At 44.4% G+C, this 25,373-nt stretch overlaps 1 protein-coding gene across 4 annotated transcripts in view; it reads left to right on the top strand.

Annotated features, from left to right (window-relative positions):
- Window positions 1-25,373, top strand: part of abr (ABR activator of RhoGEF and GTPase) — a 118,595-nt gene that overhangs the window by 71,019 nt on the left and 22,203 nt on the right. For all 4 annotated transcript variants that reach the window (XM_054755025.1, XM_054755026.1, XM_054755027.1 and 1 more), the window contains 2 exons: window positions 8,671-8,768; window positions 8,830-8,961. In XM_054755025.1, the coding sequence (XP_054611000.1) occupies window positions 8,671-8,768; window positions 8,830-8,961 (230 nt within the window). The remainder of the gene's footprint in view (window positions 1-8,670; window positions 8,769-8,829; window positions 8,962-25,373) is intronic.

The raw sequence follows: 25,373 nt of genomic DNA on the forward strand, positions 1-25,373 counted from the left end.
GTCAGCGCGTCTAATGGCTTCTGATTCATGTTGAGAAGAAATCACGTCACTTGAATCCTGCCTCATCTTTTCCTGATTGGGAATTTGCACATGCATGCTTAGAAATGTTGCAATGTCTCTTTCCCTTCGAATTGGGCCGAAAGCAGAGCAGCCCGACCAGGCCCCACTAGCAGGACCCAGGATGGACATCTAAAAACATGACCCAGTAAAGGGAGGTTTGTCACTTAGTGTATTTTCTTCTGTATCCATCCATCCTTTTTCTATGCCGCTTATCGTCACTGGGGTCACGGGGCTCTGCTGGAGCCTACCCCAGCTGACTTTGTGTGAGAGCCAATCACAGGGCACATGCAGTCTAGACAATCAACCATTCACACTCACATACCAAGCATGAAACAGCATTATTGATGACTTATTGATGTATATTTTTGACGGAATGAAGCGAGGACATTTGAAGCGTGCGTTGCGAGGGGCTACTCTATACGTACGACTCGTTCAGAGGTTGTACCGCCCACCTTCTCCTCTGATTTCAGATCAACATTTGCAATAAAAGAGACTGTTAGTTCCAGCTCCAGCAGCACTGCCCTTTTCTCTTTAATTACCGTAAATCACGGTGTATAAACCGCGCTTTTTTTCCACCGGTAAGACGCCAAAAATCGGGGTGCGGATTATACACGATGACAAGTCTGTGACCAGACAGAAATTGACCAGAAGCAGATTTTAGAATAGCCGTCTGTGGGTCAGACAGTTGCTTTGACTTGAGCGCCCTCTGCTGTATAGTTGCTGAAAGTGCAATTCCTTTTTCACTTATCTGACTGCTGTGTGTCTGTATTTTCACAGTGAAACGATCTCTATATACACTGAAGCTAACCTAAGCTTCCATTAAAACATTGCAGATGATTTAAAATACAATACAACGTTGGAGTTTATTCAAACTGAAGTAATGCAGTATTATGTCCAATACATGGATAACTGATGCGCATCCGCAGAACGCTGCTTGCGTCACCGCTAAACCAACATTAGCTACCGTTAAATCAAGGCTAAAGCTAAAGCAGCTAAAGCTAAAATGCCACGGCGATATTTCACAGCAGCATTCAAACTCACCGTCTGCCGGTATGCAGAAGACTTTGGGAACCGGGCAGCAGGACAGCAGCACGGTGTAGACGAGTCAGTCATCCGGCGTTGGAGAGCGGACATCATCGGCAAGTTGACGGCTAAATTCCATTGCAGATGAATTGATGGACGGCAGATTTCTTCTTTGTTCTTTGTTTTGAAATTGCTTAGTACCTTTACGCGTGTTGATTTGAGATGAAAGAGTTGGCAAGCATTTATGAACTAAAATTTTTTTTTTCCTCGCCGTGAGCCTGAAAATGGGGGTGCGGTTAAAACACAGGTACGGTTTATACACCGTGATTTACGGTACCATTGTTTGCTGGCAATGAAGGAAGCTAACAGGCGGTGTGCAGAGTGTGGACTGGGGGCCATTTGTGGCCCGTGACTAATGTTTTATTGGACACTGTAGAAATAAAATGGAGAAACTGGTAGATCTGTGAAAGTGTGCTTTGCTTAGCTGTGCAGGGGGGGCTGCACACGACCCAAATAAGTGGCACATTGGGGGCATCCTGTCACTGTATCAGTTCCACTCACACTGCACTCTATTGGGCTGCAGCACCTTTACATGCGGCATCACAAAATCAAAGATCCTTTATTATCGTCCCTTTTCATGATGCTTCTGGCCAAAGGGGGCCTGAAGATGGAGGGGCTCCACTCTAGTCATCAAGTCATGACGCATGGGTTGTGTTATTTGTGGGGCTGTCAAATGATTAAACATTTTAATCCAATTAATCATGATTAATCACCATTTGCAACTATATGGGAAAGATGCCCATTTTTATGAACAAAAACACAAAGATAAATGGCAGGACACAATTTTATATATACAGTATATATACAGTGTATACTGTGTACATATAGGTATATTGATATATATATATATATATATATATATATATATATATATATATATATATATATATATATATATATATATATATATTCAAACTTGTCTATAGCGGCCACTAGAGGGAGTCTGCAAAAGTGGCCACTAGAGGGAGTCTGCAAAAGTGGCCGCTATAGACAGGTGGCCGCTATAGACAGGTTGGCGTCCAGTTTGAATGTTGACCAGTAGAGGAAAAAAAAAGAAAAAAAGGGGGAAAAAAAATAATAATAATGTTGACCAGTAGAGTGCACTGCGGACTGCGGATAAAAGTTGTACAGCACTACTAGGCTTGTTATTATCATGGTTCATGGTTTTAATCCTGAACATGCATGAGTCAAACAGTAGCACATCACATAGTACAATTCACAATTTTGCATGTCCAAAAAGGAGTAGGAAGAAGCAAAGCTTATTTAATCCTACCCCTCATCAGTTTCACATCAGTTGCAATACATTTATTCACCTCTTGTTCTTCCAAGTGTACTTTGTAGGTCTACATGACAATGTAGTGCAATCATAGCCAAGGTTTTTACTTACTAAAAGGAAGCTAGAGGCTTAATAATAACTGATAGAATATATCCACCACCCACAGAACAAAGCTGTGCTAGTAATGTCTTACGCTTGTTTTTAATATTTTACTTTTTATACGGCAGTGTTATTACAGCTTTAGTTCATCAGGAAGTGACGGGAAGTGACGGTGGGCGTCCCGAGCAGGAGAGCTAGGCTGAGTGCTAGCTGTGAGTTTGGAGAGAGTTGGGAAGTGTGTTTATGTTGGCGTGGATGTAAAGTCCTGCAGTGTTCTCCGCTGTTAATAAAGCCATTAAAGTGCATCGGCGACGTGAGTCTCTCCTTCCCCACAACAAGCGGCATTACAGTATTGACCAGTGCACACCAGGAAATAAACGGTGTCATTTCTTACAGGCATTGGCTGGACAGCTATGTAGTGGGGCTTGTTTAACCTTTGCCTTGTGGGCAAGCAGGAAGGAGAGACGATGCTGAGAGATGTGTGTGTGTTCTGAGCTGCTGTCTGGTGGCCGCGTTCAATAAATAAAGTTGGCAGAAGAAACAGGAGAAGTTTCCTTCTTTGCTTCGGAGCTGAATAACACTGACAAGTTAACAGACTAGTAGCGAACGGAAAAGAAGACGGCTTTTTTGGGTCGAATACAGAAGATGAGGACTTTGATGGATTTGTGGATGAGGATTGATGAAAAATAACGTGAGTACATTCTAAAATACTTCTGCTATACTGACTGCTATACACAGGGTCTATAACATGTACATTTGCTGCGGGGGATTTTTCAGTGGCTGCTCTAGGCATGTGGCCATTCTATAAAGGTGGCCGCTAAGACAGGTTTGACTGTATACCGGTATGTATGTATGTATGTATGTATATATATACGTGTGTGTGTGTGTATATATATATATATATGTGTGTGTATATATGTGTGTGTGTGTGTGTATATATATATATATATATATATATATATATATATATATATATATATATATATATATATATACACAGTATATACTTATATACAGTATATACATGTTAATATGTGCGCGCACAAATTCAAAATGGCCACCAACCTGTCTATATCGGCCACTTTTGCCGTTTCCCTTTAGTGGCCGCTATTGACAGGTTGGACTGTATACAGGTATATGATTCTTCCATGCACATGATCCCTGCTGAGCTCCTATCAAATGCACTTCTGCCACCTAGTGGCCGTTTTTATGGTTTAAAACTGCCCTAAAAATGACATATTTTAGTGTGCACTTGCACCTCTTTTTGTATCTTGCGCAAAACAACGCAAAAGAGGTATGAATACAGTACATCTTTGGGACGGAGTGTTTGGGTTTCTAAAAGTGTATAAATACGTCCTTGGTATTGATTGAGTTTGTGAAATAAATGAGTTACCGCCGTTAACGTGCTCGTTATTTGTCCTGCTTTTATACACGTTCTAGCTGATCCCTCCCTGTTTGCTCTTTCTCCAGTTAGGCCCACGTAGCAAATGGGACAACCGTAGTCCCTCGTGTTTAGAGCTTAGAGGACGCTGATGAGTTGAACTGGCTGTCACTTGCTACCTGATTCTGTGAATCCTTCATTTGACCTTGCATTCAGCGCAGCCCCAGGCGGAGATTAGCATCCTGCGTCTGTGTAGCCTCTCAGTCGTACAGGAGTTGTCCAACGAGGGTACTGGTACGTAGCTTAGAAAAGGCCACTCTTAAATTAGCAGATTTAAGGAACCACCTCAGATTCAATCTTAGATGCAGGCAGAGTAGGTTAATCCCCAAATGCATGAGGCAAGCGTCCCTTGAGCAAGGACACTTGGCAAGGAAAATGCAACTAAACTACATCAGAAAAATACAGAATTTGAGAATTAGAAGACTTAACATAGAGATAAGAAATAAACAGTCTGAAGTAGAAACCTTCTATCAGAGATTGGAAACCTTACGCATGAAACGTATCAGGAGGTTTGTGAATTTACTAAATCGGGTTATATGAAGCACCATAGCAAAACCAAAGAAAGGCATAAGGGAAAATTCCAGAAACTTCTATTGGAAAATCGACCAGAGCTTGTCGTAAACACTAAGGAGGGGGGGAATCAGACCAATACTAAAGAAAATTGGATCAAAAATCTGTCAGACAGAAGCCTCTCGGAGACAGAGAAGGCAGTATTAACCAAGGGTCTCAACTTCTCAGTGACTCCTAAAACGATACCCACAGTAGACTATATCACAGCAGCTGAATCGGCCATCAGGAACAATAACCTTTCTAGAACAGAGGCAGGGGACCTTCGTCTGAGAATATCGGCCCTTCTCAGTAGTGCTAAACCACCACCGTCCAATATCACGGTAGGTGAGAGGAAAGCATTAGCGGCTCTGCAGAAAGATGAGAGCATCACCATCTTACCAGCTGATAAGGGCAGATGCACAGTGGTTCTCAACACATTGGACTATGAAGAAAAAATAACAAGTCTAATTAGTGATGCCAACACATATGAGCAACTTAAAAGGGACCCATCCAGTAGGTATAAGAAAGAATCATAGACTGTCTCCAAAAGTTAGAGAAGGAAGAACTAATTGACAGACAGATGTATCATAGGTTATACCCTGGGGAGGCTACACCATGTATCTATGGCCTTCCAAAAATTCACAAGGAAGGGTTTCCCCTCAGACCCATTGTCTGTAGCATTGACTCTACCACGTACAATGTAGCTAAATATGTAAAAACTGTCTTATCCCCATTGGTAGGCAACACTGATCATCATATAGAGAACACAAAAGGGTTTGTGGAGAGTATCAAAGACCTCAGATTGGAGCCAGAGGAAACTTTGGTGTCTTATGATGTGACTTCACTTTTCACATCTGTCCCCACCTCAGCAGCAGTCTCGGTGGTGAGGAAGAGACTGCTCCAGGACTCAACTCTGCATCGGAGAACAAAACTTAGTGCTGACCACATCTGCCAATTATTGGAAATTTGTCTTAACACTACATATTTTCAGTTTAGAGGGAAATTTTACAGACAAATTCATGGTTGAGCTATGGGGTCACCAGTCTCACCCATAGTGGCGAATCTGTACATGGAAGAGATGGAGAAACAGGCTCTCACATCCTTCTCAGGGACAAAACCAAGGCACTGGTTTAGATACGTGGATGACACCTTTGTCATAATCAAAAAACAAGAAATTCAGTCTTTCACAGATCACATCAATGCGGTGGACACCAATATCAAATTTACTCGCGAGGATGCTAAAGAGAACCAACTAGCCTTCTTAGACTGCAAGGTAATTATAGGAGAGGACAGACAGCTACTTACAGAGGTCTTTAGAAAGGCCACACACACTGACCAATACCTGTTTTTTTAATCAAACCATCCACTACAACATAAACTAGGGGTTATTAGGACCCTCCAACATAGAGCGGAACAAATACCAACCAGTGCTGAGGGAAGGAAAAAGGAGACACAACATGTCCAGAGAGCGCTCTCAACCTGTGGGTACCCGTGGTGGGCTTTTAACAAATGTCAAAAGAAGAGAGTAGGGAAAGAAACCCAAAAGCCCACAGAAGCAAAAAGGAGAGGAGTGGTAGTCCCTTATGTAGCTGGGGTCTCCAAAAAACTCCAGAGGATCTTATGGAAACACAAAATTCCTATCTATTTGAAACCAGTAAATACCCTGAGACAAAAATGAGTGCATCCTAAAGACAAGGCTCCAAACCAAAAACAGAGCAATGTGGTCTATTCCATCCACTGTAAAGATGAGGAATGCAAAGAGCACTACATTGGGGAAACTAAGCAAATGCTCCAAAAAAGGCTTTATCAACATCGCAGGGACAATTCTAGTGGTCCTCAATCAGCAGTACATCTACACCTTAAAGCAACCAATCACTCTTTTGAGGACAGCGAGGTAAAGATTTTGGCCAAAGAAAACAGATGGTTTGAAAGAGGAGTAAAGGAAGCTATTTTTGTCAAACAACAGAACCCATCATTGACTCGGAATGGTGGTTTGAGGTTTAATTTGGACCTTGTGTTCAGCAGGTTACTGAGACCAAAACCCACAGCTCTTAGTCTTGCAAATGAGGTGGAGCCAGGGCCGAGCCAGAACAATAGATGCTAACGAGCCAGTATCAGAGTCGTTCATACCCAACTACAGGGAACTACACTTCCCTTTGATCGGAGGTGCTAATGGCAGGAGAGGATTAGACCACAACTCCGCCCAGTCTTACTGTAAGGAACCAATAGGAGGAGGGTGTTGGCACACCAGTTTCGCCCACTCTTACTGTATTTAAGGCCTAGGCTACCAGCACTTGTTAGTTCGCTGACGAAGCTCTTCGGATGAGGAGCGAAACGTCCGACACCTTCTTCACAGAAGTACAGATGACGTCTCAAGAAGCCTTTCCCTCATTAGGATCCTGTGTTAGAAGACACGCCTATGCTGTAGCCCTCAAGTCAAGTGAGATGGGAAAGGATGGTCTCCATTAACCCTTGCATGAAGAGTTCAGAGATCCCAAGCAGACTAATTCATCCCCCTCCTAGTCACCCTGATGGTGACCTGCCAAGGAAATAGAAATTCATGGCGTTGGAGTTGGTTCATCCTATTTCTCCAAGCTCTTCTGCAGGACAAAACAAATCTCTCTCTGGCCTTTCAGTGTTTCTAAAGAAGTTCATGTGCTTTTTAAGAGTCAACCAAGAGGTGACAGGCATCCATGACCACGAGTCCTCCTGCCTGGGGGTCATCAGGCCTGCTGAGAAAACAAACAAAGAAGGAGTGATGCCAAGTGGAATGACGTTGATTATACTGTCCTTTTATTGTGCTCTAATGGGTGGGATAGTTATCACCGTATATCCTTGACAATTGAGTCGCTTATGATTACGTGCCACACGTGCACGCACTCGCTCAGTCTCTGCATCTCTCCTGGCGAAAGGTGGACCCACGCATCCATCCATCCATCCATCATGCTGTCAGGTGGAGGCTAACCCGAGGGAGCAGGCCGAAGCTACAGGACAGCCTATAGACAGATGTCAGACATGCAGCAGTGGCGTCTATGAGAAGTGCTGCAACAGCATTTCAAGAAACACATGAAGCAACATAATTGCACCATGTAAGAGCCAGGAGGGACCCCATCCCAGGAGAGAGACTGTCACTGTAAGAGTACGTACCCGGGACGGAGATGGATGGCTTTCAGTCCACAAATTACAATATGTCCACACTTCAAGGATTATTCAAGCTGATGGAGTAAACCTTAAAGTGGTACTTCTCTTTTGTCACGCTTAAAGCGTTCATGCGTGTCATTCCTGCAACTAAGTGCAGATATGAATAAACATACTAGAAATCACCACAACTGATATCACCTTTCACACTCATATTTAATAACACCACCACTGATATCACCTTTCATGCTCATATTTAATAACACCACCACTGATATCACCTTTCATGCTCATATTTAATAACACCACCACTGATATCACCTTTCACGCTCATATTTAATAACACCATTGATATCACCTTTCATGCTCATATTTAATAACACCACTGATATCACCTTTCACGCTCATATCAGATTTGTGGTTATGTCCATTCATCCATCCGCTTCTCCTCATTAGGGTCGCGGGGGTATGCTGGAGCCTATCCCAGCTGACTTGGGGCGAGAGGTGGGGTACACCCTGGACTGGTGTCCAGCCAATGGCAGGGCACATATAGACAAACACTCCCATTCACACCTATGGACAATTTAGAGTCTCCAATGAAGCTAACATGCATGTTTTTGGAATGTGGGAGGAAACCGGAGTACCCAGAAAACCCCCCCACACACGGGGAGAACATGCAAACTCCACACAGAAATGTCCAAGGGAGAATCCAACCCAAGTCTTCCTGATCTGTGTGTGACTGTGTGGCCAACATGCTAATCACTCGGCCACCGTGCAGCCCTGCGGTTATGTCAAAATGAATAAAAACAGCTGCTCTTTTCCACAATTAACAAAATGCACCCATTTAAAGCTGCCATAGGTTCAGAAACCCTTTCATATCTCTCCTGTTATGTTTCTTTCACAAGGAAAGGGCTGTTGGTCGTTATGTTGACAGCCTCTGATGTCATGAGAGGGATGACGACCTCATGGCGTTGGGCTACATGACTATTTGAAGTTGACAGTGCTTATATGTGTTTCTTCTTAGATCTGTACTGTACCCTGGAAGTGGACTCGTATGGATACTTTGTCAGCAAAGCTAAGACCCGAGTCTTCAGAGACACGACGGAGCCTCAGTGGAACGAGGTCAGTAAATAAGGCTGCGTCACGAGGACACTTCATGACTTTCCCTTGTATTGTCTGACAGGAGTTTGAGATCGAGTTGGAGGGTTCCCAGTACCTGCGAATCCTGTGCTATGAGAAGTGTTACGATAAGAGCATGCTCAACAAGGATGACAACGAGATCGTGGACAAGATCATGGGCAAAGGGCAGGTCCAGGTATGCAGTGCTTTAGTAGCGGTTGGCCTCTAACTGCTCGTCACTTTTCCACTTGAGTCACACGGGGCTTCCCTTGTCTTGTTGTGAGAAGCATCCTAATAAAGATCCTCCGAGACGTGTAAACCACACGCTGCCTCCACTGTGGCGTGTGGTTTCCTTGATGAAAGATGGGTGCTTCAGTTTTGCGGCGCCACCTACAGACGAGTCGTGTGTGAGTTTTCCTCAGCGTGTGAAGGAAACGTGGTCGTTAAGTGAAGCTGGACTCCTGTCAGTCTCCTCTCAATTGTAGCAAATTGCAGCTGGACTTGATGTCTCCTGTGGTTTGATCAAGTTAAAGCCTCATCTTGTTCTCCAGGGCGGAGGAACATGCCAGTCAGTTCCGCTCATGCGAGCTACAGTATGTTTGGTGCTGCAGATTCATTAGGGACTGCCTGCAAACAAGAAATGGGACATTGGAAGTGTGGGGGGGTACTTTTGAATCGTTTACCCACACACTTTGGGAAGGGAAAGATTCTGATTCAGGCTCATGCTGCTTCCCATCTAGCACATTTCACTTTCAGCCCATCTGTGTGTTCTACAGCATATGATTGGAATGAGGAATACGACGACGTCTCTGCGCTCCTTCAGCTTTGTAGACTGCCTGACCTTTGATGTTTTCTAACACGGCCTCGTGCTCGGCTGGCTTTGCAGATCCTGGCATGGATCTCATCGCTGATGGTGCTGCCTAGGTACTTAAAGCGGTCCACCGCCTTCAGCCGGGTAACCTCGATGGAGTGGAAGGGAGGAGGGGCGGTAGTCGGCGCCAGTAGGAACAGTACTTCTGTCTTGCTGAGGCTGACGGTGAGACCTAAGAGGCAGGAGGCTTCGGCGAACTTGTCCGCTATGAACCGGAGGTCGGGCCCCGTGTGGGCCGTAAAGGCCATAAAGTCATCAGCGTACAATACTTCCAATACACGGACAGCCTTCTTCATGGTCTTGGTCTTGGCGCTCGGTCGCTGCAGGTCCAACAGAGAGCCATCGAGTCTGTCTACCCCGAGGTCTAGATCTCTGATCACATGATGGAGCTCGCAGGTGAAAAACAGGCTAAAGAGGACGCATCCCTGCTTGACGCCATTGCTCTTATCTTTGCACTGCAGAGTGTTCAAACGTTCCAAACCTTCCAGATTGCCTGTACACACAATGCAGGTTTAATGATGGATCAGCTTGACCCCGGAACACATTGCTTTCCATTTCCATGACTTCCTGTGGGAAAAGAGTTTCAGAATGTGCACCAATGGGAGGTTTGTATGGCGTCCAGGAAGGAATTCTAGAATTCATCCTTAGAAGTTGCCCTGTATCGTGTTAATTGCATTGCAACTTATAGAAAAATGGAATTTACTTCCACAATTGCAGCTGTTGTTGAGTCAGGAGTGTAGAAATCTCTTTTTTCAGTTTTAAAAGAGGCCGTAAACCACGGTCGGGGAAGAGTTGATCATATATAACAGCAATTCCCACCTCCTCTGGTCTGGCTGCCAGTCACAGAGACCAACGTTGCTGGGAACATCCTCTTGTAGCCCCCAACACGGGAAGGAACATAAACGCACCACGTGGTCACTGGTTGAGAGAGAGAGAGAGAGAGAGAATTGCCCCGGACCCTTGAGAGGGTGGGAACAGTGTGTTACTGATTACATGAGTGGGAATGCTTAAAAGCAGGGGTGGTCTGGGGGTCATTTTCGTCTGTGACTGTTTTCTTATTGGCCCGCAGCACATTCTAAAAATAGCATTTTACAAAAAACAGCAGCAAAAATGAAAAAAGAGAAAAAGTTGGCAATGACGTTATGAGTAATATTATGAGGGAAACTAATGTCATTTAATGTCATTTCAGTTGCATAAAGTTGAAATATTAAAGCCTAATATTTATGAAAAAATCAATATTAATAAAAAAAGAGAAAATAACGTTATTTTTTTCCAAGTTGTAATATTATGAGAAACAAACAAAACAACAAATAAAGTTGTCATTTTCTGCAAATAGGGTGTGGAAAAGATATAATCTTATGGGATTACAGTCATACTATTATGGAAACAAAATTTAAAGAAAAAAGATTCTTGAAGGTGAAAGTTGAAATAGTTGGAAAATTTAAAAAAGCAACAACAGAAATGGAAAAAACAGCTGTAATTTAATGAGAACATTATGTCAAAATATTAAGAGGAAAAAATCATATTGAAGGAGAAAAAATGAATAAAGTTGTAATATGAAGAAAAAGAATGTCCTGTCAGAAGCATAGAGTTGAAATATTCAAGAAAAATCCATTAGTATTTTTAAAAGTTGGAGTTATGATAAACAAACAAAACAAAATAAAGTTGTCATTTTTGGACAATTAGGTGGGGGGGGGGCTATAACATTATGGGAATAAAGTCATGCTATTATGAAAAGAAGACACTGACATATTTGACAAAAATGGGGCAGAAGAGGGAAGAGCTTTTCCTTGAATCACCAAGTTGTATGTTCATGCAGGATGCAGTGTGTACGCTTACATATCTTCACAAAACATCCAAGTGGCTTCTGCATCCTTTCCTTTTTCACTATGGGGCCCTCGGTGTAAAAAGTCCGGACCCCCCCCCATTCAGACGATGCTGTCAGTTTATCAGTTGTACGTTTGTGTGCTCTCAAGCTGGAAAGTACACCAACATCTCAGGCGTTGCCCCCCCATTGTCATGCTGCTAACGTGTAAAGCGTGAAACTGCTCCCTCCAATAAAAGCGAGCAGAGAGCTAACAATGGTTGGTAAAAATGCTGAGACTTGAGGGCAGATGTTTGCGTTCTTGGTGAAGCCAGATGAAGAAGGCCTTCAGTGCTTTGCTTTCCTCTCCAGAGACCTTCACAAGCTTGTGGATGAGTGACTGACCATAGATGGGCACGTTGGGCTGGAAGCTGAATCCACCTCTTTTCTCTTCTGTCATTGAGATGCCTTCAAGCTGCGTAGTTATTTCCTGTTGCTTCAGATAACGCTTTAAATATGTGGACCACGCGCGTTCCAAGTGCAGCCTGGCAGTGCTTTTATTGTGTTTTTAATTGGCTTGAAAATATCATTTAACAAGAAAATAAAAAAAAACAACTGCAAAAATGGAATCTGCTGTAATTTTACAAGAATAACCTCAAAATATTAAGTATAAAAATGAGGTTGCAGGAAAAGTATTATGGGAATAAAGTTATAATCCATCCATCCATCCATCTTCTACCACTTATCCGTTATAATATTATAGGAATGACGTTATAATGTTATAGGAATAAATTTATATTATTATAGGAATAATGTTATAATGTTATAGGAATAAAGTTTTAAGATAGGAATAATTTTATAATATTATAGGAATAAAGTTATAATATTATAGGAATAATGTTATAATGTTGTGGGAAGTTGTTGGAACATTTGAAAAAAAAACACTAGAAATGGAAAAAAAAACTGCTGTAATTTAATGAGAATAAAGTCGAACTATGAGGAGACAAAAGTCTTAATTATAGGAGAATAAAGTTGTAATACTATGAGGGACAATAATGTCATTTTAGTAGCATAGATTTGAAATATGAAAGAAAGCCATGAGAAACAATAAATACCAACGTATGTTTAAGTTGAGGTGCACTCAACTTTAGTTTTGCAGTGTTCCATCACCGCCACATCAACAAAAACTTTCCATCCATCCACTTTCTATGCCGCTTACCCTCATTAGGGTTACAGGGGTGTGCTGGAGCCTATCCCGGCTGACTTCGGGGAGGGGTGGGGTACGCCCTGGACTGCACTCACAAAGCCCTGACATCAGTGCCAACAGTCATGATGATTGGACCCCACGTGCTGATAAGTAGACATGGATACATCCTTTACCTGGAACCATTTGGTCCCAGAAGTACGGCTTAGCTTCTGGCTTTGCAGCTGTCGTGTATTCGAAGAAAAACATGCCAATTACCGCGTGTGATGGCGGTGGACAGGAAAGGTAACGATCGCTATGTTCATATATATCTAAACTTCCTGTACTTTCTTGTTTTTTTCTGTGTAGCACAAATTGTGTGCGTGTTTTGCAAACATCCATCATGCAAACCACCTCCACGCCTCGCTCGGGCACTCGGCAAGTCCTCCCAGTTGACAGACGTCGGGTGTATCGTCCTGTGCTTTGCTTCTTCAGTTGCATAACTGTTTAGCGGAGGTCCAGCTATCAGTCAGCATCTGCATCGCTTTCATCTGGCAACCCGAGCCTCCTTTCTTGAGGGTTTGCACATGTTGCACCATGGTGGCCAACATCAAGCCAGCTTTAAAGCGTTGCAGTCACTTCCAATGAGGACATGTTCAGGAACGTCCTCAACCAGCATACATCACCTCCACGACGTCACTCCCACCACCCCTGAGACACCACTGGGGGTTGTTTTTATTGGCTCATATTAGGCTTGAGCGCATGTCCCCCCCCAGCGTTAACGGGCCCCAATAAAATGTAACCTGACCAGCTTCCCGGAGATAATGGGAGCCAGATAAGTCGGACATCGCAGAGGAAAAGAGCACGAAGCCATGAACTGGTTTGCTTGGGGCCGCTCTGATGTACACATTAGCCGGTGTTACTGTAAAAGTACGGGTGCAAAGGGGCTGTAAAGTTTGTGGCGAGCGTCTGTCTGCACTCTCATTCCCACTTAAGCGCCGCCGTCTTCCCTCGTCATTCAACATTACATGCAAAGCTTGACGTTTATACGCTTTGGGAGGGTTTGACTGGTGAAAGGGCTAATTGCACATTGTCTCGTCTACTTCGGAAACAGGTGGAAGCGCCACACACACACGATGATGCAAACCATATGTTTCTCTGATTTTGCTAAATAGTCGATGTAAATGACAACCTTTGATCAACCTTTCGAGTACAATTGGAATGTTATTGAACGAACCTCCCAATGGTTTTTCCAAAATGAAAATGCACTGTTCCACATGTTTACGCACAACAGAGTTTCAAAGCATTTCACTGCTTGTTAAGAAGCCAAATTGCTCATTTGTTGAATTTGCAGCATAAGGAGGTCATATTTACTAAAAGCAAAAGCTATTTCAGTCCCTGCGTTTGAACAGGCCAAGGTACTTGTTGGCATAAGATCCCTTCTTTGATAGAACCTTCACACTTCTTACATTCAACCTGGGAGTTTTTGGAGCGTTTCTGCTTCAATTTCCTTGTGAGATGTCAGAAAGGTGCTGTTTTGTTTTCATCTGCCTCCCGCCCTCATAGATTTGCTTGCATGACGATGCTCCATAGGTTCTCGATTAGGTTGAGGTCATTAGGGCAAAGAGAGGGGCCCTCATCAGTAAAAAGGATTGTTTGAAATTCATCTTCATGTACAGTATTTGTTGGCCCACTGCAAGCGTTTGTGCTTGTGAGTATTGGTTAGGGGTGGCCTGATAGTAGGTTCATGCACAACTGCAAGCCTGTGGAGGATCCTACACCCTGAGGTTCATGGGGCTTCAGAGGCACCAGCAGCTTCAGATACCTGCTTGCTGCTTTGTAATGGCTTTTTAGCAGCCGCGCTCTTCAGTCCATAAACCTTTCTCATGATGGCTTTATCAGCACGACCATCTCATGCCTTCACTCTACCAACGTTTTGGAATGTTTCATGCCTTCATGCCGAGGCGTTGCAGTGTTTGTTGTCAGCAGGGATCCTTTTTCTCTCCCGTATTGCTTGAAATGTGTGGCATGCTTCATAACGTGGAACATCATTTTCAGGTTGTTTTCTTTTCACTGGGGTCACCCGGCAAACTAATTATGACAGCAGTCCGAGATTGAAATGAGTAATCCAAAGAGCCCCAGGACACATCCACCCATGTGATGGAAAACGCTAACATGTCATGTTTGATACTAAAATACTGTTTGCATCATCTCATCTCCCTCTCTTAGACAAACCACGTGATGCACAAACTAATCGTAGCGTTCCCACGTCGTTGAAAGGTCTGCCTTGTATTTGTTCAAACGTACAGCTACGCTACTTTAAGGCTGTATGAGTGAGTATTCGTAGAAATGAATGAAGAGTCATTTATTTGGTTCATGACCGCTGGGATACGTCATGTTTCTACGGCTACACGCACACACACACATACAGAGAGCGAGAGAGAGAGAGCTGTCAACAACACCAACAGATGGGATGAGTGTGCTTTATTGTAAATGATATCAATAACATCAGCCTGTGTATCACCTAGTGTTTTTAACACGTGTCCCCTTTCATGGGGTGTGTGAGCTGAGTTGGTTCCTTGGAATATTTCTCCATTTCATAACAAAAAGGTGCTGTAGGTTTGCCATATTTTTTCCCCGCAGTGTTTTTAATGAGGCTATACCCTCATGCCTCCCCCTGTCAGTGTACGGAGCTTGTTTTATATTCCCGCAACTTCCCTCAGTTGACTGGGTTCAAATGGGTTTTGGTCACGGCCCCCACTTAGACACTTCATCCATCCACGCTGGAAGGAGCAGTTTCTGCCACAAGGGAATTACATGCCTGGAATAACTGCTGCAAACCTTCAGTCATGGTACAGTCTTTGTGGGAGGGGCTCTCTTGTCTGTCAAGATGAGGATAATTGTTATTTTAAAATATATTACTATGAGTATTGAAAGTTCTGAGCACCTGCTTCCATGTGATTTTACAGCAAGTCTGCAGTCCTTTACCAAAGTAAACGTATTGTTTTTCCATAATCCGGCATGGTGGCCACCTTTACCACTCAAGGGTGTAGGATCCTTTACCACTCAAGTGGTAAAGGTGGCCACCCCCGGCCGTCACGTAGCGCCGCCACTGTGCAGCAGCATGCTGTATTGGTTTCCACGCCACACTGCCAACTGCATGTACACATGCATGTCATGTCATTCCGGGCCAACATGAACATGAATGAAATTTCATCTGCAGAGAGATATTCAAGTGAATTGATGTTCTCCATACCTTTCCTCTTGTCCTGAAGCTCCCATCCATGAGTTTGAAAGGCTTAAAGTTGGACTTGACATTGGAAGCTGTCGTGTGAGTGGAGGTGGTCCAACACTCAGTTTACATCCCATACGAAACTGAAAAGGAAAAGTAATGTACCTAACAAACATGTATACCGATGAAAACACACCCGTTATCATATGACAAAGCAGCATTTCCAGGGACGTCCCCACGGACTCTCCTGATCGAGCGTGCACACACACAGCGTCAGATTTGACAGCCGCTTACTTGGGGGAGTAACATTCCTGCTAGTGAGGATAAACAGCATAGAAAATGGAAGGGGCCAGCTAGCTTGCTACTTACTAGCCACCCATGTTTGTTTACACGCTTGAGAGGCGGGTGGATGAGGTCATCTTTTGCGTGCTGGAAAACACGGGAGCCCATAGGCCGACAGTACATACAGCTTTATGTTTATTATCAGCTTCATTATAGGGAAAAATCCCCGTCCCCATATTGACCCATATTACATTTTATGTCAATATCGGGCTGATAATATCGGTGGGCCGATAGTATCGGACATCTCTAGTAGTTTATTAATCTATTTTGAAAAACCATGCAGAAATCAAGGCCAAATAACTATAAATGACGACGGAATGGATGGATGGAACTTCCTGTCGATGCGTACTTCCCGTACATCCCAGGTGGATGGAATTCAGCAGCGTTTCTCACCTTCTTTATCAAGTTGCTGGCCCTCGCAACTTTGTTAAGAAATGCTTGGGCGCTGGATTGTGCGTAGCGATACAGTGCAGAGCAAACTGACTAGCTTGATAAGTGCAATATTGTATGAAATCATCGGTCGCCTACTGGGGCGTACAAAAACTGAGGTTTGCTTCCATGCCAAAAACATACAAATATGCTGCTAAATAATTTCCAGGTTATTTCTGTCTTGATCTTTTCATTAGGCCGTGGCGTTACAGTCAAGTTGCCTTTGTAATTGTTGCTCATTACAACATTGCATAATGTTGAGGAGAGATCGACTGCAGATGTCAGGTCTGCGCACGTGCAACGCACATGCAGAAGGCCGTTAGACCAACGCAGCAGAGGAGGAGAATTGCAATGAGAGCCCCAGATGGTGGCCAATTATGGGATGCGGAGGGTTAAAGTGGGAACAAAGGAGCCCATCAGAGCTTGCAAAATGAAATGCTGTCCGGAGGGAGACTCTGCAACTCGTTTCTCACATCTTTTGTCTCATGGAGTCTTTGTGCAAAAGGTAATTGGAAGCAGTGTAAAGGGGGGGACAAGCTTACGGGATGATACTCATATTGGATGCACAAATGAAAGTGTCAGAGACGGGCCGTATAATAGCTCTTCAGAAAACTGGACTGGTTTTTACATTTCCCGTCGCAACTCTTTTTATGACTGCTGTTATGAAGCCTTCCTGAGATGAATGTGGTTGGAAAGACGAGCCGCTCACACTTCTATCATCCTTTTGTAAAGGCAAATCTTAGTGGTAGCAAAGTACTTGAAAGAAATCCTTCTTGCATTGCATGTTTCATTGCAGTCGCGCTGTAGCGGGAGTATTTCCACTTCTGCTCAGAAGTTTCCAATTGAATTCAAAGTGTCACTTGATTGCTGTTCTTCTGTTTTTACAAACACACAACAAAGCCACGGTCCCACAGCTCCTCTCGAGTCTAAATCTCTGGTTTTGTCGGCAACAGATGACACCGGGGGAAGTCATTCACCTCGTTCTTTCCCATGACAGCAGCGTTGTGGCTCTCTGAGCAGTAAAGCTCATTTCACGTGCTGCCTTCCCTGCCAGCTTGCTGCTCAGCTCATGGATTCATCTCAGCTGTGGCTCTGTGAAATCCTTCCTCTGTGGATCAGTGTCCTTCACACTCGCATGGTCAGTAACGGTGTTAACCATTCTGCTTGGGATCGCCCATTTCATCTCTCCCTCTTTAAATGCACAAAACACAGATGGACAACTTTGTCGCTGTGCCAACATTTGTCACTTCTGGCTTTCAGTTGGCCAACTTGGGGAGATGGTGGTAGGGGTCCTTGGCTTCTTAACCCTCATGGAGAAGCCAGCCATCGGCACGGATGGTACAAAGCCCCATACCGCTTTGTGGTGTCAAACTGTATGGTGCACATGCTGAGCTTCATTCTGTGGCGCTGTTGGCCAGTATGAAGTGTGCTTTTACTGACATACAGTACATGTACACGCCCACCACTTGCACCGTCACAATGTTGCACCTTGTAGTTTCTGATATTTACCTTCCCTGGCGTAACTACGTAACACCAAGGATGTGCATCTCAATCACAGAAGCAACTCGACACGCTACAAAATGTATAACAAAAGTCCCAATTCACTCCAGTTAGGATGGGACGGATTTGACGCAACGTAGCGCAAAATAAAGTACAGCAAACCCTCGTTAGATTGCTTTAAGACTTGGTCATGATAAGGGAGTTCCCAAGTCCTTTTTTATGAATGCAATATTTTTACACTTACAGCATAGAAAACCTGTTATGACCTTCTAAATATGGTCTTCAACATTAGCGCCCTCTAGACATGACCGTATTAGCCAATATAAAATACATAATAAGAATGAAGGGGACATTTAAGACATAATCAAGGCTTGTGCTTGCGTGTGTTGCGATAAATGTCTTCCCCGGGGGAGCTGAGTGGCGGGCGGACAGGTAGTGACGTCAGGGCTAGCAATAGCTTGTGTTTTTATTCGGGATTATTGTGCCTGTTGTGAGATCATTCAAAACTGCAGTGAAAGCCTTTGGCTCCGGTGGTCAAGTCTGGCGTTTGTGTGTCTCATTGAACGTTACTGACACCTCCTTGAGTGACGCTAGCCATTTTTATGCTTGGAAATGCTTTGTTTACTCAAAACATTCATACAGTTTGCTTCAATGTGCACATTTTTGACTAATAATAGGCTGTATTCAGACACCAAGCGGCATGATCTATTAATGCATATAGTTTTGAAAAACCGTGACAGGCTGAAGCTGTGAAGTAGTGAGAGACGACACCATTTAGCAATACTTGAATGACTCCCAATACAAATGTAAAAGGTTTTGTACACAAAAGGCCTATCTCTCTAATATTGTTCACAAGTGTCTCACCTTTGCCCAGATAATCCATCCACCTCACAGGTGTGCTGATTAGACAGCATGATCATTGCACAGGTGTGCCTTAGGCTGGCCACAATAAAAGGCCACTCCAAAATGTGGTTTACTGTTTGATTTGAGGCACAACAGAGGATGAACCAATGATAGATTACAAACAATAAATAACAAATCGTACCGTTTTTCCACAAATAGGGCCATTGCATCTTGGACAGTTACGACGACGTGTGCCTTTCTCATCCCATGACACGGCTTTTAGTGTGATGCATTGGGTCTGCAGAGGATTTGATCCAGCTTAGGTACGGACGAATGACGCTCGCACTGTGTTTTTTGCTCTAAGCGTTTACACAGAAGGTCCTGTGGCTGGGTAGTACTTCAATGACTCACTGCAAAAAAGCAGTCCAGTAATACCAGTGGAAGTACTTATCTGATATCTGTACGGGGGGGCCAACAGAAAACCAGTTGTTACATTTTAAAATGATAAAATGAATGTGGTGTAACATTTGGTCTTTTCTTGATTCTGTATATTGAAGAAAAGGTTCTTATGTAGCTTATTGACCATTTATGTTCATAAATGCCAAAACGAAATAAATAAATGTCACGGCACGTGATGTTCCACAAGCTCTGTCTTAACAAATTGTGAGTGGAGGAAGTGACGTACTGTAGGTCTCGTGCATGTGCAGATCCGGTCCGGATCTTACGTGGTTGGTACTCACAACATGCAGCTCAGGCGTGGTTCTTGCCACCTTTGTACGAAGCCCACATGGAACGTCAGCACTTTTATTGCAAGTTTGACGTACTTTCGTGCGTCGGCCGTACGAATGAAGCGACAGCTGTACGTCTGAGCAGCCTCAGATTTCGTGTGTGGTGCACACGTTTGACTTACAGGTTGTACGTTGGGTGCGCCGTGATCTCAGTCCTACATGGTCACCACAACTACCTTCTCCATGAACAACAAAAAAAGGCAGCGCCAAAAAGTGTAGCTAGGGTTTGGTCAGTGTGAGTAGCTGGAGGTGCTGTGCTGCGTCTCCTCCATCTGGGTTGCTCTGTGCCTTCTTTTTCTGCATTGGCTGACATCTGCTCAGATCTCCTCGAGTCATGCAAGCATCTTCATGGGTGAGTCATGAGGGACATGCCAACATGCGCCCTGGAAGCCTAGAAGCCAAAGAGACAAAGTGGTTGCCTTGACTAAGATCTGTGTTGCTTTCCAGTGTTGTCAGCATTTCATGGCTTGCCGTATTTGATGCTTTGCTTCAGTGAGCCATGTCGTGCCTGTCGTTTGATCCTGCTTTATCACTTCCTGCCTCCGAGGATTTCCTGTCCTGACTGAGCTTTCTGCGTCTCCCAGCGTCATGTTTGTTTTGTCTTACTTGTATCAGTAATCTGTCGATGCTTAAAGGAGATCAGGGTTTGTGTTTTGAAGTTGCCACAGCTGATTGGGAACATTCCACTGCCACTGTACAGTTTGCAGGTTTATGGCAAAAATAGGAACTGGGGCAACCAGGCAGGCCAAGTGGGCCACTGTCTCAGTGCGAGGGCTCATTATGCATTTGCCGAAGTGACAAATCCAGTGGTGTACAGGATGCTAGGCATTCAAATCAAGGTGGATTTTCAGTGAATGACGCGGCCTCATATCCTCCCGGCTGTTCTTACTGGCATGTCACCATAATATGAGCTAACGACGGGATCTCATGTGTCATTTTGGCACGTGATACACTGCAGGCACAACACGTTTTGGCAGAGACTCACATTCTTTGCTGCTTCAGTTTTTCTGTTTGTGTTTGACAGTTTGGTGTAATAAGTAGTTAACATTTGTTTCTCTTAATTCCCAAAAAACATCGGTAGTCCTGAACAAATTGCAGCTGTTCTGAATCAGAAGGCTGAAAAAATGTACATCGTTTGCACTCATTTCAACTTTGGTCCAAGACAACCTTTTTCAGTACTGACTGAAAAAATCTTATCTTAATAATATAAGATGACGCCCAATATTAAATCGTATCAATAATAAAAGATGACCCCCAATATCCAGGATGAAATCATCAATCAAGAGAAGACCAAACGTTGATTAGAGTTCCAAGCATGGATTTTCCCTTCTCCTCCCCCCACAATAGAGTAGAAGATGATTGTAAATCTCTCTGCAGATATGAAGAATGTGTCACATCAGTTTTTATATTTTAAGACCCATATTTTTTAGCTGCTTGATAGTTTTCACCTTTATGGGAAAACCTGACAACTCTCAAATATTTCACAACCAAATGTCGTCTGCGTTTATTATTTTGATATTCTGCTATTCTCCCGTACCAGATTAGATGAAAAGACACCATCAAACACGCTCATCTTCAAGCAGCCTGTTGCATAACCACCGTGTGGTGATGACTTCATCTCAGCGCTGATCTTTTCCAAAACGTCCCCGGCAGACACGTATCAAATGTGTGGACGCTGTCTCTCGCGTGTACCTGCTCATCTCTCCGCTTGTCCCGCTTCCAGTGTGCCGAGTGGGTGTTCTTGAGGGAGGCGGGTCTCGCATTGGTTGGGATTATGTAACGGGTGTTGTGTAACCGCCGGGTAGAAGGATGTGTTCTGTGTTGCATTCCACAGTCTGCAGAGGAGGTGTCTGGGTGTTCGCATCTCCTCCGCTCAGTCATTTGAAACCTGATGGTGTTTGATGAAGCCAGGGTGATGCCAGGAGGTCAGCAGGCCGTTCTCTTCCTTAGTTTCTTTTTCAGCGTAAAGGAAGGACAGCACAGACCGTGCCAGTCATCACAATTGTTGATAAGATCCTCATGAAGTCATTTCTGTCTGATGCACTGACAGCTTCTTGAGCTGCTGATGAGTCTGACCCCACATTGGCTTACTTTTGATTGGTCATCGGGAATCTGTGGAGGTTACTGACCCAGATGTGATTGGCGAGAAAATAATTGGAGCTTACAATGCTGATGATAATGAGAAGCTACAGCGCCTCACAATTTGATGAAATTGATGACACACGTGTCTGCGTTGAGAGCACACCCTGGGTCGCTGGGCCCATCGATGGACTCTCAAACGTGAACATTCGTGGATGTCCTTAGTCATCCACTGTCTTTGTGTTTTAGGCCAAATAACACATTAGGTTGGACTTTGGAGAACAGCAATTGACATTTTTGCCTCTTTTCTGACATGTTGCAGACCAAAGCACAAATAGTTTGTGTTTATTGATTCTGATTGATTTCTCAATTGAAAATAATAGTGGGTGGCAGCCTGACAGACACCTGGTCAAACTGCATGAACTCCAATTGCAGCAACACATCATCAGCAGGTCAAACCAACCCATCAGCCTGATCTGTGGAAGTTGTCTGTAAAGATTTGGGAGCTAAACATATGTAGCATATTCCGTGAAGTTAATGTTTGACATGTGACTCTTCATCCAAACAATTGCGATCCTACTTGTTCTTCTGAAACAGTTCTTCAATGAGCACTTGTTCCAGCCTCTGTTGTGTAATCCGGTCACCTCTCGAGGCCTCGTTCTCCTCCTCTTCTGTGCTCATGTCATCTTCCAGGTGGCTGTTTGCAGTCAGTCCTAGTTTGACTCTCCACGGTGAATCGTTCAAGCATGTCAGTGGCGTGCTGTCCCGCCAATCTGGCCTGTCTTCATCACTAGAACCGGGTCATGCTGTACAGATGGGCTCGTACCAGTCAGTCAGAGTAGAACACCAATAGAGACACAACGTCTAGTGAGTGAAGCGTTGTCCATCCATCCATTTTCTATGCTGCTTCTCCTCATTAGGGTCGCAGGGGTATGCTGGAGCCTATCCCAGCTGACTTCGGGCGACAGGCGGGGTACACCCTGGACTGGTGTCTGTTGTTGTTTTCACTTCAATTCCTCCGTACTTGAGGATTCCTTACCTTTATGCCTGTGGCTTATTGGGAGGACAAAGTAGTAGTAGAAGTAGTACTAGTACTATTAGTAGGAGTAGTAAAAGTACTAGTAGTAGTAGAAGTAGTAGTAGTACTATTAGTAGGAGTAGTAAAAGTACTAGTAGTAGTAGAAGTAGTAGTAGTAGTAGTAGTAGTAGTACTAGTAGTAGTAGTAGTCGTAGTCGTAGTAGAGGAGGCAGGAGAATCATCACGCTAGCAACTAAGGATGCTCCACTCCATCTCTATCGGCCGATTTCTGTTATGGGCAATGCCGATAATGCCTTCCATGTGCCAGCAATTCTTGGCCCCATGAAAAAAAAATCACATTGGGACCCCCTTTTTATTTTTGAATAATTACCCATTTTTGAGGGCCCTGGCAGTCAGGGTCCCTTGGAATTGTCCTAACCGATCTCAGTCATGAATGATGGAATGATGGAATGGCTGCATGAAACCCTGATGGGAGCATCCCTCCTAACAACCTTTCCATCTCTAGAAGAAGACTGCAGCGCCCTGTAGTGTTAAAGAGGTTTGTGATTTACGACTGTCTGTGAGGCCGTGAACGTGGCAGGCTGAGTCCTGACTGCGCGCATGCGTGCGTGCGTGCGTGCGTGCGTGCGTGCGTGCGCAGACTGAGGAGGACGACTGCATGCAGACAGGACAGTTGAGTTTGCTGATGCTGTTTTGGCTGGGTGGGACAGTAGCCTTTCTTGTTTTTGCAATAAAGAGATTGTTGGTGGAGCGCCTCCTCATCATCCTCCCCAGGGATGGGTAGACATTACCATACCATCTTTATCCAGAATAAAATATCTATTTAACTTCATCTCTTCATACCCTGCAGGATTTGTTTGTGTAGCAGCACTTGGTTAGTAGCCTTACCCCACCCTGCACCAGCAGCATGCTAATGAAACCTTCCATTGGCCCCTCTTCTACCCCCCCTTGCCTCCGCTACCTTTCTTCCAAAGTCTTTAAGAAGTGATGAGGCGGTTAATCTGCTCAAGATGGCCCCCAAAGATTTACAGTAGATGAAAGGGAAATCAGAATAATCTGCAGGTTAGCCCAAGGCTGTGATCTCCCCCTTCCTCTTGCCCCCCCATTTTGCACTCTCGTAGTACCTTGAAGGATGCTCCCTTGGAAGCCCCCCCTCTCACAAAGTGGCACGTATTCTGGGTTAAGGCGTAGCAGCAGGAACGTTGAAAGAGGAGGAAAGGATGCATTCAATGAGACGGGATTGGCTGATGTGCTGATGACAACACCTGCAGAAGCACAGCCCCACACATCAGCCCCCCCATGCATTATTGAAACCAGGACATTAAGTGTCAGACTTTTTGACATTTTCCGATTGTTTGTCATTTGGTGTTGAAGCAGCACAGCTCAGAGTTGGCTGTTTCCTGTTTGCATCATTCACGCACGCGATAAAGGCTGGACTTCTATGATTCAGTCTCAGTAGAATCTCAATAGAATCTCAGTAGAATCCCAATAGAATCTCAGTAGAATAGAATATTCCAATTTAACAAACACCTGCCAATGTTGGACAATTACCAGCTGAAAGTGGAGGGGGAGGGGTTGGTCTGCTCCATATTAATGATGTCTGGGCGTTAATTTGATGACTAATTTGTCTTTGGTGGTGGGGGGTGTAATGGGCCCACTAGTGGGTGTGAGGTTGGAATATTGAGGACTTTACGAGGACCCGTGTGACCCGGCCCATCTATTATTGAGAAGGAAGGCTGGTCCTGATGTCACAGAATCCAGGGCACTCAAGGAGGAGCCAGCAGCTCCTTCACAATCACCATGTTGGCTGTCCTGGCTGAAGAACTTCAATCAATGTCATTGATCTAATCAATAAGTACAGGCAGTGATGGGTTCCGTGCGACGTCCCATCCTAGACTGCGCCGTAAGTCAATCTTGCGCCTAAATGAACTGTACCCAGGACACATGCAGGTAGGTGTCCAGCGTGTGCGTGGGTGAATTCAGCCAAGGCGATGGTGTTACGTCATGTCCACATTCCCCACATGATCTTCCTTGTTGAACACAAATGGCGAGGTCCTGTGATTTTATTTGGTCAACACACGTTTACACAGCGCTTACGACATGAACCCACTCAACCCACTCAGTCATTTTAGACTTGACTCAACCTGTCTTGTTTTGACCTGACTTGGACCTTTTACTTGAGACCTGAGATGAAAGACTTGAGACTTGGTGTACAATAAGGACCTTTTAGAAGTGGCCATAAAAGAGTAGCTGGTGTGACCCACACCGTCAAAGACAGTCCGACACTGAACCCACAGTGACGAGTGCTCAGAATCCCACAGGGCTCCAGAAAGCATCACACAGACCACATTTACCCCCACACCCCCCCTTTCCACTGCATGCTTATTCCCACAAGATCTCTCGTATCTCCTCAGCCTCCATCTATTATGGTTGTGATGTTCGCCATCACACAAGCCTCATGGTCATCCTCGTCTGTATGGTCTCTCCTCTGCACTTTT

Source organism: Dunckerocampus dactyliophorus, chromosome 16 (assembly GCF_027744805.1).
Source record: "Dunckerocampus dactyliophorus isolate RoL2022-P2 chromosome 16, RoL_Ddac_1.1, whole genome shotgun sequence".
Lineage (NCBI taxonomy): Eukaryota > Metazoa > Chordata > Actinopteri > Syngnathiformes > Syngnathidae > Dunckerocampus > Dunckerocampus dactyliophorus.